At 37.1% G+C, this 14,825-nt stretch overlaps 1 protein-coding gene across 1 annotated transcript; it reads right to left on the reverse strand.

Moving 5' to 3' along the window:
• Positions 1 to 963: 963 nt before the first annotated feature.
• MMT (methionine S-methyltransferase) lies at positions 964 to 14,470 on the reverse strand. Its single transcript, XM_028244292.2, has 12 exons — positions 14,043 to 14,470; positions 12,057 to 12,250; positions 11,655 to 11,861; positions 11,400 to 11,495; positions 10,169 to 10,357; positions 9,906 to 10,094; positions 9,535 to 9,771; positions 4,480 to 4,614; positions 3,649 to 3,969; positions 3,303 to 3,482; positions 1,756 to 2,724; positions 964 to 1,650 (listed from the first exon to the last, which is right to left on the reverse strand). The coding sequence occupies exons 1-12, from the start codon at positions 14,284 to 14,286 to the stop codon at positions 1,351 to 1,353; spliced, it is 3,261 nt and encodes a 1,086-aa protein (XP_028100093.2). The 5' UTR covers positions 14,287 to 14,470; the 3' UTR covers positions 964 to 1,350.
• Between the last annotated feature and the right edge of the window lie 355 nt (positions 14,471 to 14,825).

The following is a 14,825-nucleotide window of genomic DNA, read 5'->3' on the forward strand; positions in this document are numbered from 1 at the left end:
GTGGGTTAAGATGGTGATGAAGAAGAATATGATTAGACTTTAGATTGGTAAGGAATATGTATAAATGGGGATGAAAGTAGGTGTACAATATTGTAGAGTGTCATTCTAATTGTTTTCATTTAATAGGTGGTTGTTCTATTAAAAATTGTCATTTAATAAAATTTTATTTAAGGGTATAATTGTAATAAAAAAAGAGTAAAAATTAGGGATCCAAGAAAATTGGGAGCTTCTATTTACACACACCCATTCCCCTCTTTACACATCTTTTTCAATAAATAATTGGTTTGGAAGTAGATTTTCGAAAATAAGCAATTGGTTCATAAGTAACTTTTCAAAAATAAACAATTGGTTCGGAAGTAAACTTCCGAATTTTTATTATTTTTTCGACATTCAACTTCCGAATGCGTTTATTTGATGTCTATAATAGTAATTTTACTTGAAAAAAAATTTATAATAAAAATAATTTTTATGAAGTGTGTGCAAAGAGGGGTAGGTGGATGTGTAAATAGAAGCTCCCAAGAAAATTAGGTAGATGCTAATAATAATACTCAAAATTTATCAACCTGAGTAATAAATTGTCAAATTTTACGAGTTTAGAAATACATTTAAATTTTGAATTATTTGAACAATAAGCCGTATACGAATTATTAGTTTAGTCCACTTAAAAGTCATACTTTGATCACTCCATGAAGAAGAAGAAGAAGAAAGAAATTTCAATTAAAAATGCGAGCATAGTCTATTCAATTCAACCCCTTCAATCCATCAAGAAGAAATTTCAATTAAAAATGCGAGTATAGTCTATTCAATTCAACCCTTTCAATCCATCAAGTTTTCTGCTGGTCCTTCACCATCTCATCATCATGCCAATATTTGAGATTTTTAATCTAAGCATTTCCATATGGAAAACAATGCAACAGATTTACACACACATCAAAATCATAATTCACTTTAAACAGCTTCATATGCCAATCAAAACCATCCCTTTAATAACTAATAATACAACAGAAGCATTATAAAACTTGAATAATCAAGCTGACAAGAAGAGAGTTTCTTTGTTCAATTAGGATGCAATACACTTACTCTGAAAACAAAAGATACATGAAATAACCAGTCATAGTTGTGCATATTTCATTATTTTATGCATTGAGTAGGTGTATTTTCTTGGGCATCACATAAAAAGACCCTTTTAAAGCCACAAACAGGAGACAAAGATTGCACGGGTAAATTAGTATCAATGTGGTGCATGGATTAAGGGAAAATCTCAATCAGCACCGAGGGATTAAATTATTTAACGACACCTAAGTCGTGAAAACAAAGAAACATATTGGAGTTGACGACAATAGAAGGTTGTCAATTGTTGACAACCTTCTTAAATTTGACAATGCATTCCAATGCATGCTCAAATTCACTGTCTTCCAAAGCAATGGTAAAGCGACAGTAGCCAGGAATTCCAGTCCACGAGGCACTGTTGATGCATAGCCCAGTGGCCTTGAGCATGGCTTCCCTGATATTTGAGTCATCGAGCTTGGCTTTAAAAGCATTGGGATCTTCTTTTAGTGTAATGCTCTTGCCAAGATATGCAGACGGCGTTGCCACCATCGAAACCCCAGCATGGGATTCAATCACCTTCCAACCGCAATTCTCAAGAGTCTATCACACAGACATCATAAGGAAATTGCATAAGAACATGTGATAAAAAAAATGAAACAAAAACATAACAGGAAAGCTCATGCCTCTTGGAGATTTAATACTTACTTCTTTCAAGCGTTTAGATCTACTTCCCAAAAGATTTTCCTGTTCTGCAATGGCATCCAGTAGGTCTCCTGCTTTCTGCTCTCTAAGATCCAGCAACTTCTTTACGGTGTACTTAAGAGTGCTGTGAGGTTTGTTTAGTCCTGAAATGCTATGGAACGTGTCAACCAAGAAAGGCTGATTCAGAACTACAAACCCAAATGTGAGCCCTCCAGTAAGCATTTTCAAAGACAATCCTCCGAGCAGAGACACACAAAAAGATGATTTGCCAGAACAATTTAGTTTTTCTAAACTGTTCTCCAAATCCCAACGATTCCCGCCCTTAGAGTCAAATTCCAATCCGGAAAATGAAGTATCGATTATTACTCTTGCCCCAAATTTGGCACAAATAGACAGTATTTTTTCCATCTCTTCATTGCTGTAAATCAAGCCAGTTGGGTTGATTGTTGGACCAGAAATGTATACCCATGGTTTATTCACCTTATCAAATACACCCGTAAGTGTCTTTTCAGTCAACTTATACCCTACTTCAGATTGGGTAGGGATGGTCATAATGTTTGCTTTCAGAAATCTGGCAGCGGAAACATAATGCCCATTTGAACCAGCTGGGAAGCACAAAGTTCCACCTTCTTGGATGCAGCAGAGGACAAGCTTATTGAATAGAGGAATCGAGCAGTCTGCATATATGAATTCCGTGTTGCTAGTGGTTGGGAAGCCGTAATTGCTCTTCATAAATTGTCTTATGCTGGGTGTCACATCAAACTCTGATTCTGCTATGTTCTGCCTTGAAAAACTTTCAAAAATAGCAGCCTTTACAGGAGATGGTATAGGCAAAAAGCTTTGATCCACATCCATACGAACCAAGGAAGAGTTACCTGTCTCAGTTATTGACAACTCAGCATGGTCAAGGACTGAGATGGCAGAACTAGCAAATCCAATCATCTCACCAGCTTTTGCCTTCTCACCTGCTCTCTGAAAGGTAAAGATGAAGAGTCTATATTGAGTATATTTTCCCCGAAATTAGAAAGCAGGGGTTTTGTCAAGATTTTTAAGTAGCTACTCAAAATAACTCACATGTAATTTATGGCAACATTACCGTTCGTTTAACATAGATACTGGCAACTTAAAGTGTTCATACAACAATAATGAACTTTAGTTTTTGCAGCTTGAATTTTGGGTGTTCCAAAAGGTTTTCTAATTAGAAAGCTTCCAGGAGGTGTGGCAAAAGGATCAATTACGTCTACGTGGATTATGACATTTTGCACATAAAGTACATTGTTTCTCAAAATTTCAGTGTTGCATTTCATCATCTGGACAAATGATCACCATAACTTGGGGACTACTTCAGTTTCGTTAAGGGGAATGGAAATGTTGGAGAACTCCTGAATGTAGATGGAAAATAGATATGAACCCCGGGAAACTTATGAAAATCCCCAGTGGTCCAACAGTAAGAGTTAAATTGTCAAAGCAGAATATTTTTTTAACTGTGATATTGAAAAACATATTAGGAATGAATATCTTTAAAATTGAAGAGTGTAAGACTGATTAACCTCTGCAGGCAGATGTCGATCAGCAAGCTGAAAGGCTAGAAGATCATGAAAGATACAGCCATAGTAGTATTGACTAATTGGTGCAGTATTCCCTTCTAATACTTCCACAGTCTTGGACAATGCTTTAAAGATGGTCTCCTCTTCTGATATCACAAAAGCTACTTCCAAATCTGAATAAACCTGTTAAGAGAATTTGGCTACCGATATTTAGAAAGTACTTCATCCATTATACAGGTAAAAATGAATTTGAAACCATTGTAAGCAATCTCTGATTTAGTTAAGCACAGAGAAAAGTTTCACCTGTAACATAAGTTAACTTGATTGATCAAATTAGGACAAAATATACCTGATTTTTTAATAAACCACATATAATTGATGTGTGCGGGGGTAGATGCGTTCCTGCAAGATATTTTAGGACCCCATTGGAACTGGGGAGACTGGATAGCTCAAAGTGGTCTGATATGTCTAAGAAAATACGAGATCCAATTTCTCTTGTGGTATCTAAAAGGTGCTGAAAAGCAGAACTAGTAATTGCCTCAAAATGGGCCATTCCAGTAACTACCACCTGTGGTTTCAACTTTTTAATCAGCTCTATCATCAAATCTGACTGGCGCGGGGCTTCAATTACAGTGAGCATATCCTCTGAAAGTTTGTCAGTCTCTATATTCTGCAAGAAAGAAATATTCACAAGGTAATCACTATAGCAGCCAAAATGAACAGCTCACTGAGAGAAAGAATCACTGGGGAAGATTTCAACACTCCAAAGGAATGAAATTGATCCCTATGTCTCCCATAGGATTTGGATTTCAACACCCCAAAGAACTGAGACTGGTCAACAGTTTTTCGGACCATAAGCAACCCCATAAGATCCCCTAGCAACCTTATAGGTCCACCCTCCTCATTAACTTTATTTTATGATTCATTTCATTTGCAGCAAACTTTTTCTTAGCATGCACATTATTCTCTATTGAAATCTTTCAAATGAATATCCATACTTCCAAGAATGTTAAATGCATAGATTCAAGCCAAAGGAGATCACATGCCAGAATATAGAGTGGAGTGATTTGGAAGACGACACAGACAATAAAAGCTCAAATTTGCTTCTCTAATGAAACTAAGGACTGAAAGACAAAAACACAAAAGGACATATTTATGAAACCATAAAAAATGTGCATACCTCGATTGCCAATGAAGCTAACCACTTCCTGGGTAGGTGTCGGCTCAGATGTTCATCAACAATGGCAAGTCGTGGTGAAAATAATCGTAGAGCATTTTCTATTGCCACATCTCTCGAAGGAAATACAACGATATTCTTGCACAAGAATTTAGAACAAGTCAGGAAAGCAGCTAAGTTCATACACTATGGAAGGTACACTTACATATAATCATATATAGTCCCCAAAAGAAGGAAATATTATTCATGTAGAAAATGATAAAAACAATCCTTCAAAATAAAATTTGGTAGATGTAAGAAAATAATGTATAGAGAAAGAGAGAGAATAAATTGTATGTATTATTATTGATTGATATATTGATGTCTATTACAATGATTCATGATTCCTATATATAAAAGAGGGTGAGTGTGTAGTAGGTAAGGAGTAGGTGAAGTGGAGGTGGTAGTGGTGTAGTGGGTTAGGTTTAATAATGTATAGAGAAAGAGAGAGAATAAATTGTATGTATTATTATTGATTGATATATTGATGTCTATTACAATGATTCATGATTCCTATATATAGAAGAGGGTGAGTGTGTAGTAGGTAAGGAGTAAGTGAAGTGGAGGTGGTAGTGGTGTAGTGGGTTAGGTTTAGTGGAGTAGGTGAGGTTGTAGTGGTGTAGTGGGTTAGGTTTAGTGGAGTAGGTGAGGTGGTAGTGGTGTAGTGGGTTAGGTTTAGTGGAGTAGGTTTAAGTGGGTGAAGTAGGTGGAGAGTAGGTGGATTTTAACAGCCCCCCGCAAACTCAAGGGGGATAGGAACTAACCAACTTGAGTTTGGAGAGAGTAACAAAACAAGAAAATACATAAAAATAAAAGAGGATAAGAGACACTGTATGGTCGTGTCAGACCATTGGTGAAAACACTGGATGGTGGTGTCATAACGTTGTAGAGGACACTGTATGGGGGTGTCATAACCATGTAGAGGACACTGTATGGCGGTGTCATAACGGTGTAGAGGACACTGGATGACAGTGTCAGACCGATGTCGGGACAGTTTACAGAGTCTTGTCGGACCCATAAAGGAGCTAACCGGAATCAATGTCGGGACAGTTTACAGAGTCTTGTCGGACCCATGAAGGAGCTAACCGGAATCAATGTCGGGACAGTTTACAGAGTCTTGTCGGACCCTTGTAGAAACTAACCGGAATCTATGTCGGGACAGTTTACAGAGTCTTGTCGGACCCCTGTAGAAACTAACCGGAATCTATGTCGGGACAGTTTACAGAGTCTTGTCGGACCCCTAAAAAGTCGCACCCTCAAAAGGTGTGCCCAATTTTTCAAAAGGCGTGCCCAATCCATAAAAAGGCGTGCCATCAAAAGGCGTGCCCAATCCATAAAAAGACGTGCCATCAAAAGGCGAGCCCAAGTCATAAAAAGATGTGCCGGACATGATGGCGAGGCACGTGAGTGCCTTGACTGGCGCGCCCGTTTGTCGTCTGGCGTCAAGTGGCGCGCGATACGCGTGGCTGCCTCGCTATTTAACCAAGGTTGATGCTGAGGCTGAGGCAGACAAAAAAACTTCTGAAAATCCTCTGAAAACAACTCTTCCTTTGCTGAGAAAGAAACTCTGTAATACTCTGTAACCAACCCGTCTCTGAAACACTCAGCAACATGGCCTCTTCTTCCCGTCCAGCTACCCAGAACATGGCCTCCTCGTCCCGTGGTCTGCTCACGCTCTTTCCAGAACTGAACGAGTCCACAAGAGAAATAACTGGTGCGGTGGCCAGTGAACCTCAACCAAACACCTCTGGTTTTGCTCCGTTGAACTTTCCGATGCAGTCGGTGGAGCAAAAAATGGCGGTGCAGTCGGATGTGGAGGCCAATCAGTATACCTTGAAGTCATGTGTGGAAACCATGACTGCGGTTACAAATTTGTCGAACCGGCTGCAGAGTAAGACAAATGAGGTGCAACAGTTAAACGCCCAACTGGCTCTGCTCCAACGCATGTATAAGGATGCGCGAGCAGAGATAAGTGTGCTAAAGGCGGAAAACAAGGAGCTGAAGCGGAAGGCCAGTTTTATGTTCCGATTTGGAGGGCCGCCATATGCTGCAGTGGAGGAGCAGGGAGTAGTGATCATGCCCAGTGGAGTGGGAAACACGGAGGCAACACCGGCAAGGGCCGCCCAAGACGGTGGCAAGAAGAAAAGACCGGCGGAATAGGCGAGAAGAAAAATCCCACTGTTCCGATTTGTGTTGGTTGTGTTTTGGTTTGTTTTGTGTTTTTTTATTTTTATTTTTTTTATTTTTTTTATTTTTTTATGGTGTAAAATGCTGATCGGGGTTGATCCCCGGCATGAAGAAATGACAAGTTTGTAAAATGTTGTTTTTTTTTTTTTTTTTTTTGTTTGTTTGTTTTGGGAGTGTTTTGTTGAAAAAATAAAAATAAAATGAAAGAAAACAAGGGAGAAAGAAAATAGATAAAAAATATTTATAGATGGATTATATGAAAAACATCAGTGCGATTGTTTCAAAATAAAGTGGGGTATTTAAAAAAGAGGAAAAATGACTTGGAAAAAATAAATAAAAATAAGTGATTTTTGAAATCAAATGGAGGAGAGAGAGGGACAAACCCATGTGATAAAGTGGAGAGAGAGTCGGTGAGTGGGGTGCAAAAGGTGAAGGAGAAATGATGGATTGAAAATGGTTTGGGTCAAAAGTGGACACTGTTAGTGGGGAACATGAGTGCATTGATTATTTGATATAATAATAATAATAATAAAAATAAAAAGTTAGAACAGTTGGAGAGAATGAGTGGAGTATGGTAAGGGTTTCATCCAAAGCCAAAATTCCTGCAGCGAATCACTTCGCAAATCCTAGCATGAGCTTTTTCTCTTTCCAGGCTTATTCATGAATTTCCTGGTGATTTCAAGAGCCTCTGGTGGCATTGTGGCAGAGAACACCCCAACCTGGATTTTGGGTGGCAGCAACTGGAAAATATCATAGATCTGATTTTTAAAAACCTCGTGACAGCATTTCATCAGCTTCATCCAAGACAAACATTTTGATGTAAACAGGGCGAAGTGATTGTCTCCGCAACATGTCAAACACACGACCAGGAGTACCAACAACAACATGAACCCCACTGGCGAGAATGCGCTGATCTTCGCGCACACTTGTCCCTCCAACACAAGCATGAACCTTCACACTTTGCTGGGCAAGTTCAAGAGTGGGTGGAAGAACCAAAGCTTGGCACTCAACCAAGCTATAATCTAGCTGCTGCAGAATTCCAGAGCAGAATGTTGCAGTGTTTCCAGTTCCAGACTGTCTCGTCATATGAGGTGAAGAATTCTTCTCCATCAGCCTCACACATGACTACAGTTGCACAAATCTTTGTTGATTTTATCAGCGGAATAGGTTGAGGTCCGGCGGGCGGCTAAGGTGAGGTTGCCGCCCGCCGGGGAAGCGAAAATACTAGGTTTTAAACCAGCTCTGATACCATGTAAGAAAATAATGTATAGAGAAAGAGAGAGAATAAATTGTATGTATTATTATTGATTGATATATTGATGTCTATTACAATGATTCATGATTCCTATATATAGAAGAGGGTGAGTGTGTAGTAGGTAAGGAGTAGGTGAAGTGGAGGTGGTAGTGGTGTAGTGGGTTAGGTTTAGTGGAGTAGGTGAGGTGGTAGTGGTGTAGTGGGTTAGGTTTAGTGGAGTAGGTTAGGTTTAGTGGAGTAGGTTTAAGTGGGTGAAGTAGGTGGAGAGTAGGTGGATTTTAACAGTAGATCCTTTGTTTTTTTCTAGATTGCGATTAATATTCTTGTGAATGTGTATTACAACAAATATTATGCTGCTGATGTTCTCTCAATCCCACATATGTTACAAAATCTTAAGCCCCACTCGTTCATTGAAACTCTGTAATTGTTGAATTTACAGAGTTAGTTAAGGCGTGCACCTTTTCTCAACTTAAGGGAAAGCCATCGACAATCTATTCCATAGCTGATGCAGATCTATTGTATGGTTAAACAAGTCCAAAACAAATTTCACGATCATCACAAAGCCTTTTTGGTCCTAGGAGAACTATCCACGGTTAGTAAGGGTATTTCAGTAGTATCATAATTTGTTGGGCATGGGCGGAAGGGGTCACCCATGGGTTTTCTCAAGTTATAAAATGGGAATTATGTACGAGTTTAAATATGTCTAATATAGTCTTAGTGGTCAAAAGGGTCAAATTTTCCTATTTTGATTCTTCTTTGTGCACATACCCAAGTTACTATTCTCAGCCCTCAAAAAAGGCACTTTTCAACCCCAAAACCCTATCCAATCACACCCAAATCAACCCCAATCGCTTTCCCTACTTATTAATCTTCAATTTAACCATTAAAACGCTAGATTCTCACTGTTTAGACTCTTAAACAGCCTAGGTTCTGAAAATTCAGCAAGCTGTCCTACATCAATATCTTTTTATCATAATTTTATCCCATAACACTACAGTACACAATAGGAAAAGCTCCTACTTGGATGAAGAAGATATTGATGACACATACTACAGAACCAGGTTACCATACTAGGACTTCATAACAAAGAAAGAACTCCATGAAAAAGATATAAAAGGAAAACATGGAGAGAAATGCAAATGGACATGTCCTTACTCCTTACCTAGAATGCATGCAAAATTTTGCTTTAGAGTTTACCTCACTCATTAGTGATAGAATATCATTTTGAATGATGAATCATTGTTGCAAATGGATATTTTGTTCATCCAATTCATATCTAATCAGACAAGTTGAATTATCGATAAAAGTTTTGAGCTAGATATATGGCAAATATGTATACACACACACACACACACATATATGCATACTGCACAGCTTTCTTCAACTGAATAACCATTAAAGAGCTTCAGCTAGAGACCCTGCAATTGGTCTACATAGCTTATATGAACTATGAGCAAAACAAGCTTAAAAGCATCCAACCGACAAGTAAGACATAACATGTTGGGAATAGTTGAATGAAAAATCAAAGAGACTGAAACATGAAAAGAGAAGGAAAGATAAATTCTAAGTTCCCTTACATCGGCATTAAGTGGAACATGGTGGTAAGTCTTCATGAAGCCGGCAATGAGATTGCGAAATCTTCTGCTTCCAACTGGTGGCTCATATGGGAAAAATGAGCTCGTTTTCAAAACATTGGCAAGATAAGCAAGGAATGAAATCTTCTCATCCGCAACAGAATCATCCTCGAATAATAAATCTAAAGAATTGCTGATATTGCGGAACCCATTTTTGAGAAAATCAAAAATTATCTTAACCTGTCAGTGTAGCACAATAAATATCCCTTGCATTTCCTGCCCCGTAAAATACATGAAAATCCACTAATTTGAATGTTGACTTTTCATGAAGTCCACATTCAAACTGAAAAAGCATGAGAATTTGACATTCATACCTGATTTGGTTGACGAATTTGACAACTGTAAACTGATAAAGCATGAGAAATACGACCACCAGCCTTTCCATAGGCCCATGCTGTTCGAGCACAAATTGGTTGATCTCCACCTAGCCCCATGAAGAACTCAAAACGATGTGGACTATTCTTTTCAATCTCAACTAAAGCTGAAATATCTGTGTCAGCGGCCTGCCATAAAAAAATTTCAAGAAGTCTGCATTTTGGTAGAGATATTAATTTCATGTAAAAGGGGATATACTTACCTGAAGAATTTTAGTCTGCCAAAGCCTGGTAACATGGAGACCACGCCGTTCAAACAAGCGTTTACAAACACCTTGTCCTGGACGGCCTCCCATATTAAAGATCATAATCCCCAAAGGTTTGATGACAGCAATTCCTTCTTCAACAGCCCTGGCAATTAGACCCAGGCCAAACTGATCCTCAACAAAGCCCTAAACAAAAGAACAAATACAATGTTAAATCATCTCTAAAAATTCTGTTCCATCTAACAATGAACTGCAACAAGAGAATTGCGTATTGGCCAATAATATTTTATGAGTCATATGCATGGGTATGCTGATAATGTGTTAATACCAAACGCATTCAAGAGAAAAACACATTAACAAGATACAAGATGAATTATTGGAATCAAGGCCATGGCAGTAATTCAGGACGGAAAGATTCTTCATGGATTTAGGGTTTCTCAATTTCTACATGTTCCCCCAAGCTTTTGAACTCATTCAAACATCAACAAAACCCTATTACAATTCATCTAACAATAAATAGAAAGAAAAGAACTATGTATATCCATGTAGATAGATCAGCCATCTAAATGACTTAGCACATGTAAATCAACTAGTGAATAGAGCAAGGCATATTATGATTGACATCTTCAAACTGGTACTCATTCAAAGGTCCCATATGAGCTATTAGAATCAATTTGATACTGATTGATTGAATGAAGATTGTTTTTAGTGTTTATCTATTTTCCCCCTTCCGGCCCTGCTCCAGGTAGAGTTTCTTCTCCTCATCCACTCCAATAGGAGGATGTCATAATAATATATAATTAAAATTTCAATTTACATTTGGTCATTTGTGTGATTCATTTTACCCTTTTAACTTTGTTAAATTTGTAAAATTCAAGTAGCACACGTTGAAATCAGAACTCAAATAAGTAAAACCTTATACAAGTACAAACAGGACTGATTCCAATTAAATTCATAAACAAATATGAATGAATAACCGAATATTTTCCGTTTCATTTGAATGAAATCCCATTAAGGACCTAAACCTTGCTATTGAGTAGAGGGAGACCCAAATTAACATCACAATCTCAATGCCCACAAGGATTCTAAATCTTTTAAAGCAAAGCATATTTTCTGCAAGAAAACAGAATCACAATTACAAAATAGGAAGCCAAATTGATACATGTGAATGTCTTAAAATGCTTATTTCCTAACTGTCAAACATTGTAATCATTAAAATCTCTCCAACCTGAAGTGCACAATAGTTACTCAATGAATGTAGAAATTCCTCGCTTGCGTTTTCCGTAATCATCTTGGACATTGCATCTGGGTTGGGGTTAAGAATCTGCAAGAAACAGTGAAGGGAAATTAAGAAAATTGACTACACAAACATGGACTGTTCAACCATATTGGAATGTTCAAACAACTTTAAGCATCGTTAAGGAGACAGACAACTTTGTTCATGAGAAATCCCAAGAAATTATGATATACGTGATGACAATACCTGAGGTATGCATCCAACAATTCGTTCAAGTTCTATGTGATTATCTCTACAGTAACCTAGCAGGTCCGATTCATGAAACTCCACCCTATCCAGTAAGGTCTTTCCCTCCCCATCATACACAAGTTGACCATTTTCATCCAGAGCATTCAGATATAAGTTTATCCAAGAAATCTTTATAGCTCTTGGATTGATATCAAGGCCATAGACCTGTTAAGTGTTATTCAAAAACGAGTTAGAGAGCTCCCAATAATAGACATCAACAAAATATGCTGAACATTTAGAAATGAAAGACATTGCCACCAAGTACTAACAGTCAGATGCTTTCAACAACAGATGCTGGTATAGGAAGGATCAAAGAAACATCATGAACTTCCATATTAGTGGGATAAGAAGAATATAAACCTTCGATGGCAACCACTTCTCAGCTATGGCAAGGGATATCCATCCATTACCACAACCAAGCTCAGCAACTGTCTTGTCCTTGAAGATAGAATCAGGATGTCTATTTAGTCCCTCATAAAAAGTGAAGGACCAGTCCTCTGGGATAAAGATGCTAGGAATCACCATCGTTGTCAATTTTTTCCTCTTCTGGTAACCTGCAATGGCAAAAAAAAGCATTAAAGCAGCTGCTGCAACAAGTTGAAGAGCAAACATTTTAAAAACACACTGTAATTACATCATACATAAAAAGAAAAATTCTGAGAAACAAAGAAAAGGAGCACATTAATGCTTTTTAAGGTTGGCATGGGAAGCTTGCTTGCAGAAGAATATGCAAGGTGTTGAGAGAAACTCTTCCTTGTATCCGGGTGTATCTGGAATGTTAGATAACTATACTTCTAGAAGTCTAGAGGACTAATAAATTTACTAGGTTAGGCATGGTGCTGTAGAGAACTTGATCCACAAGGTTAAGGAAAGGTTTCTAAGCTTGCTGTTTTATCGACTATTTGGGGCAATTCCTTTTTCAGATTATTCGCGTTGCTGATGAGGGCATTCTTCTTATTAGCAGCATTCTCTCTTTTCAGTTTGTGTCTGTTTTTTACACATCAATCTCAAAAGAATGAAAAAGGCAAAGGAAAAGAAAGACCAATAAAACAAAATGCATTCAAGCTGGCTTGAATTTTCAAAGAGACCCAAGATTTTGCTTAGCAGCGCAAGCTGAAGCACTCAAAAAAACCTCCAAAGCTGTAATTTGAAGATATTGGACCTGCTGAATGGAGAAACACACAAAACCAAGTAGTGATCCAAAAATAGAATATTAATAAGTCACTAAGATAACTAGTAGCCAATTAAAAATACTAGAATATGGCATGGGAATGGCTCCTCTCCATACTACTATCATGCATACTCCTCCATATTTCATTCTGTGGGTGCAACTTTAGGCTCACAATGATGATTTGAACCATTCGTCTTGTAAACCTCACAGTGATGACTGTCTGTACAAAAAAATCAAGCTTATCAGATACCGATGAATAGATAAACAAATTGCATTTTGTTTTTATAAAATGAATGGTTTAAGTTTAAACTCGGTCCATTTTAAAAAATAAAATGTAATTTTTTCATGTGTTTATTGATATCCAATGACACTGATTTTTTCACAACTCATCTATATTATTGGGTCTACGAGATGAACTGTTCGGATTATCGTTGTGGGCTTAGAGTAGAGCCCACAAAATTAAATATGGAAGAGTATGGAGAATAGTAGTATGGTGGGGAGCCATTCCCACAAGGCATTGGGAATCTTGGTAATCTGTCAAAAACATAAATTAAGGACGTCAAAGACTAAGAAAGACTACAAGGAAGTCCATACTGAGACAAATTGTGATCTCATCTTGCTTGCATCAACACACTCATCATAATATAAATCTTTCACCAAAATTTTAGCACATGTTAGTGAGAAGTCTCAAAGACCCAATATCCTAAGGCTGTGCTTAGTTCATGGATTTGAGGTGAAATTTGGAAAGGAAAAAAAATGTGTGAAATTAAATAATATAGTATATTTTATTCACATTTCACGTACAATTTTTTTATTTCTTTCTTAAAAATCCATGAGGGTCATCCTAATTTGGTCCAAATATAAAAAGGGTAGGATCTAAAAATAGAAAAAAAACAAAAAACAAAATAGATACTAAAAATGCTCACTCACTCCACTTTAAAGGAAGAAAAAACAAAAAGAAGCAATAAATACAAAATGCTATTAGCCACATAAATGTTCGCACTCAATAATGCCATTTCCAATATTTAAACATCCCATTTTTGTTTCTCAACCATTTTTTATTTTCAAAATCAAATGTTCCATTCTAAATTTCATGGATGATTATGAAACACACACTCACACACATAAATATATATGATTATGAGAAAATTGAAAAATTGGATTGAGAGAGAGACCTTCATATTGCTCAAGATAGATGTCTTGGATAAGGAAATGGTAGGTCTCGAGGCATTGCTCAGAGGCTTCCTTGGTGTCGAACCGTTTCTGGAGATCCGAAAGAAAGATCCGAGCTTCGGTTCGGGTTTTCGGATCTTGAAGCCTCTCGAGAAGTGATCTGAGAGCACTGTAGGCAGAGTCACCGGACTGCTCGCACTGCTTCAAGAACTCATCCATCGATCCCCACAAACCCTTCACCGCCATTGCAATTCACACTACAATAACAACAACAAATTCAAGAGAATCGACTATACATATAAATATATATATAGATAGATATAGATATAGATATATATATATATATATATAGAGAAAGAGAGAGATTTTAGAGAGAGAGAGCAGAGCTACGGAAGAAGCAAGTCGTTGCTCTCCGGGTCATTTTTTAAGTATGGGAATCCACGTGTTGCATTGCCATTTGTCAGGATGGTCTTACGTTTTTTGAGAAGTAAACTTCCACAAGGTTGGCTTGGCTCTCTTTTGTTTTTTGTGTGTGGGTCACTTTTTTTAGAAACTAATTAAAAATGTTTTTTTTGAATTTTTATTGAATGTTTTTTTTGAATTTTTATTGAATGTTTTTAATAATTTAATTAATTTTTAATTTTATTTAATTTATATACACTTAAAAAGTATGAAATTTATATAATTTTTTTAAAAATTCATTAAATATAAAAAAAATATAATTTAGCATATTTTTATATTTTGTTATATTCAATAAAATTTTTAAAGATTTTTGTACAAATTTT

The sequence above is a fragment of the Camellia sinensis genome, chromosome 2 (genome assembly GCF_055761805.1).
Source record: "Camellia sinensis isolate YWXY chromosome 2, ASM5576180v1, whole genome shotgun sequence".
Classification (NCBI taxonomy): Eukaryota; Viridiplantae; Streptophyta; class Magnoliopsida; order Ericales; family Theaceae; genus Camellia; species Camellia sinensis.

Coding starts and splice junctions, on each gene's coding strand:
- MMT (XM_028244292.2), bottom strand. CDS start 14,286: ATGGCGGTGAAGGGTTTGTGGGGATCGATGGATGAGTTCTTGAAGCAG. Junction 11,496..11,654: donor TTGTTGGATGCATACCTCAG/GTATTGTCATCA, acceptor TGTTTCTTGCAG/ATTCTTAACCCCAACCCAGA. Junction 3,970..4,479: donor TAGCTTCATTGGCAATCGAG/GTATGCACATTT, acceptor TCTTTCTTGCAG/AATATAGAGACTGACAAACT.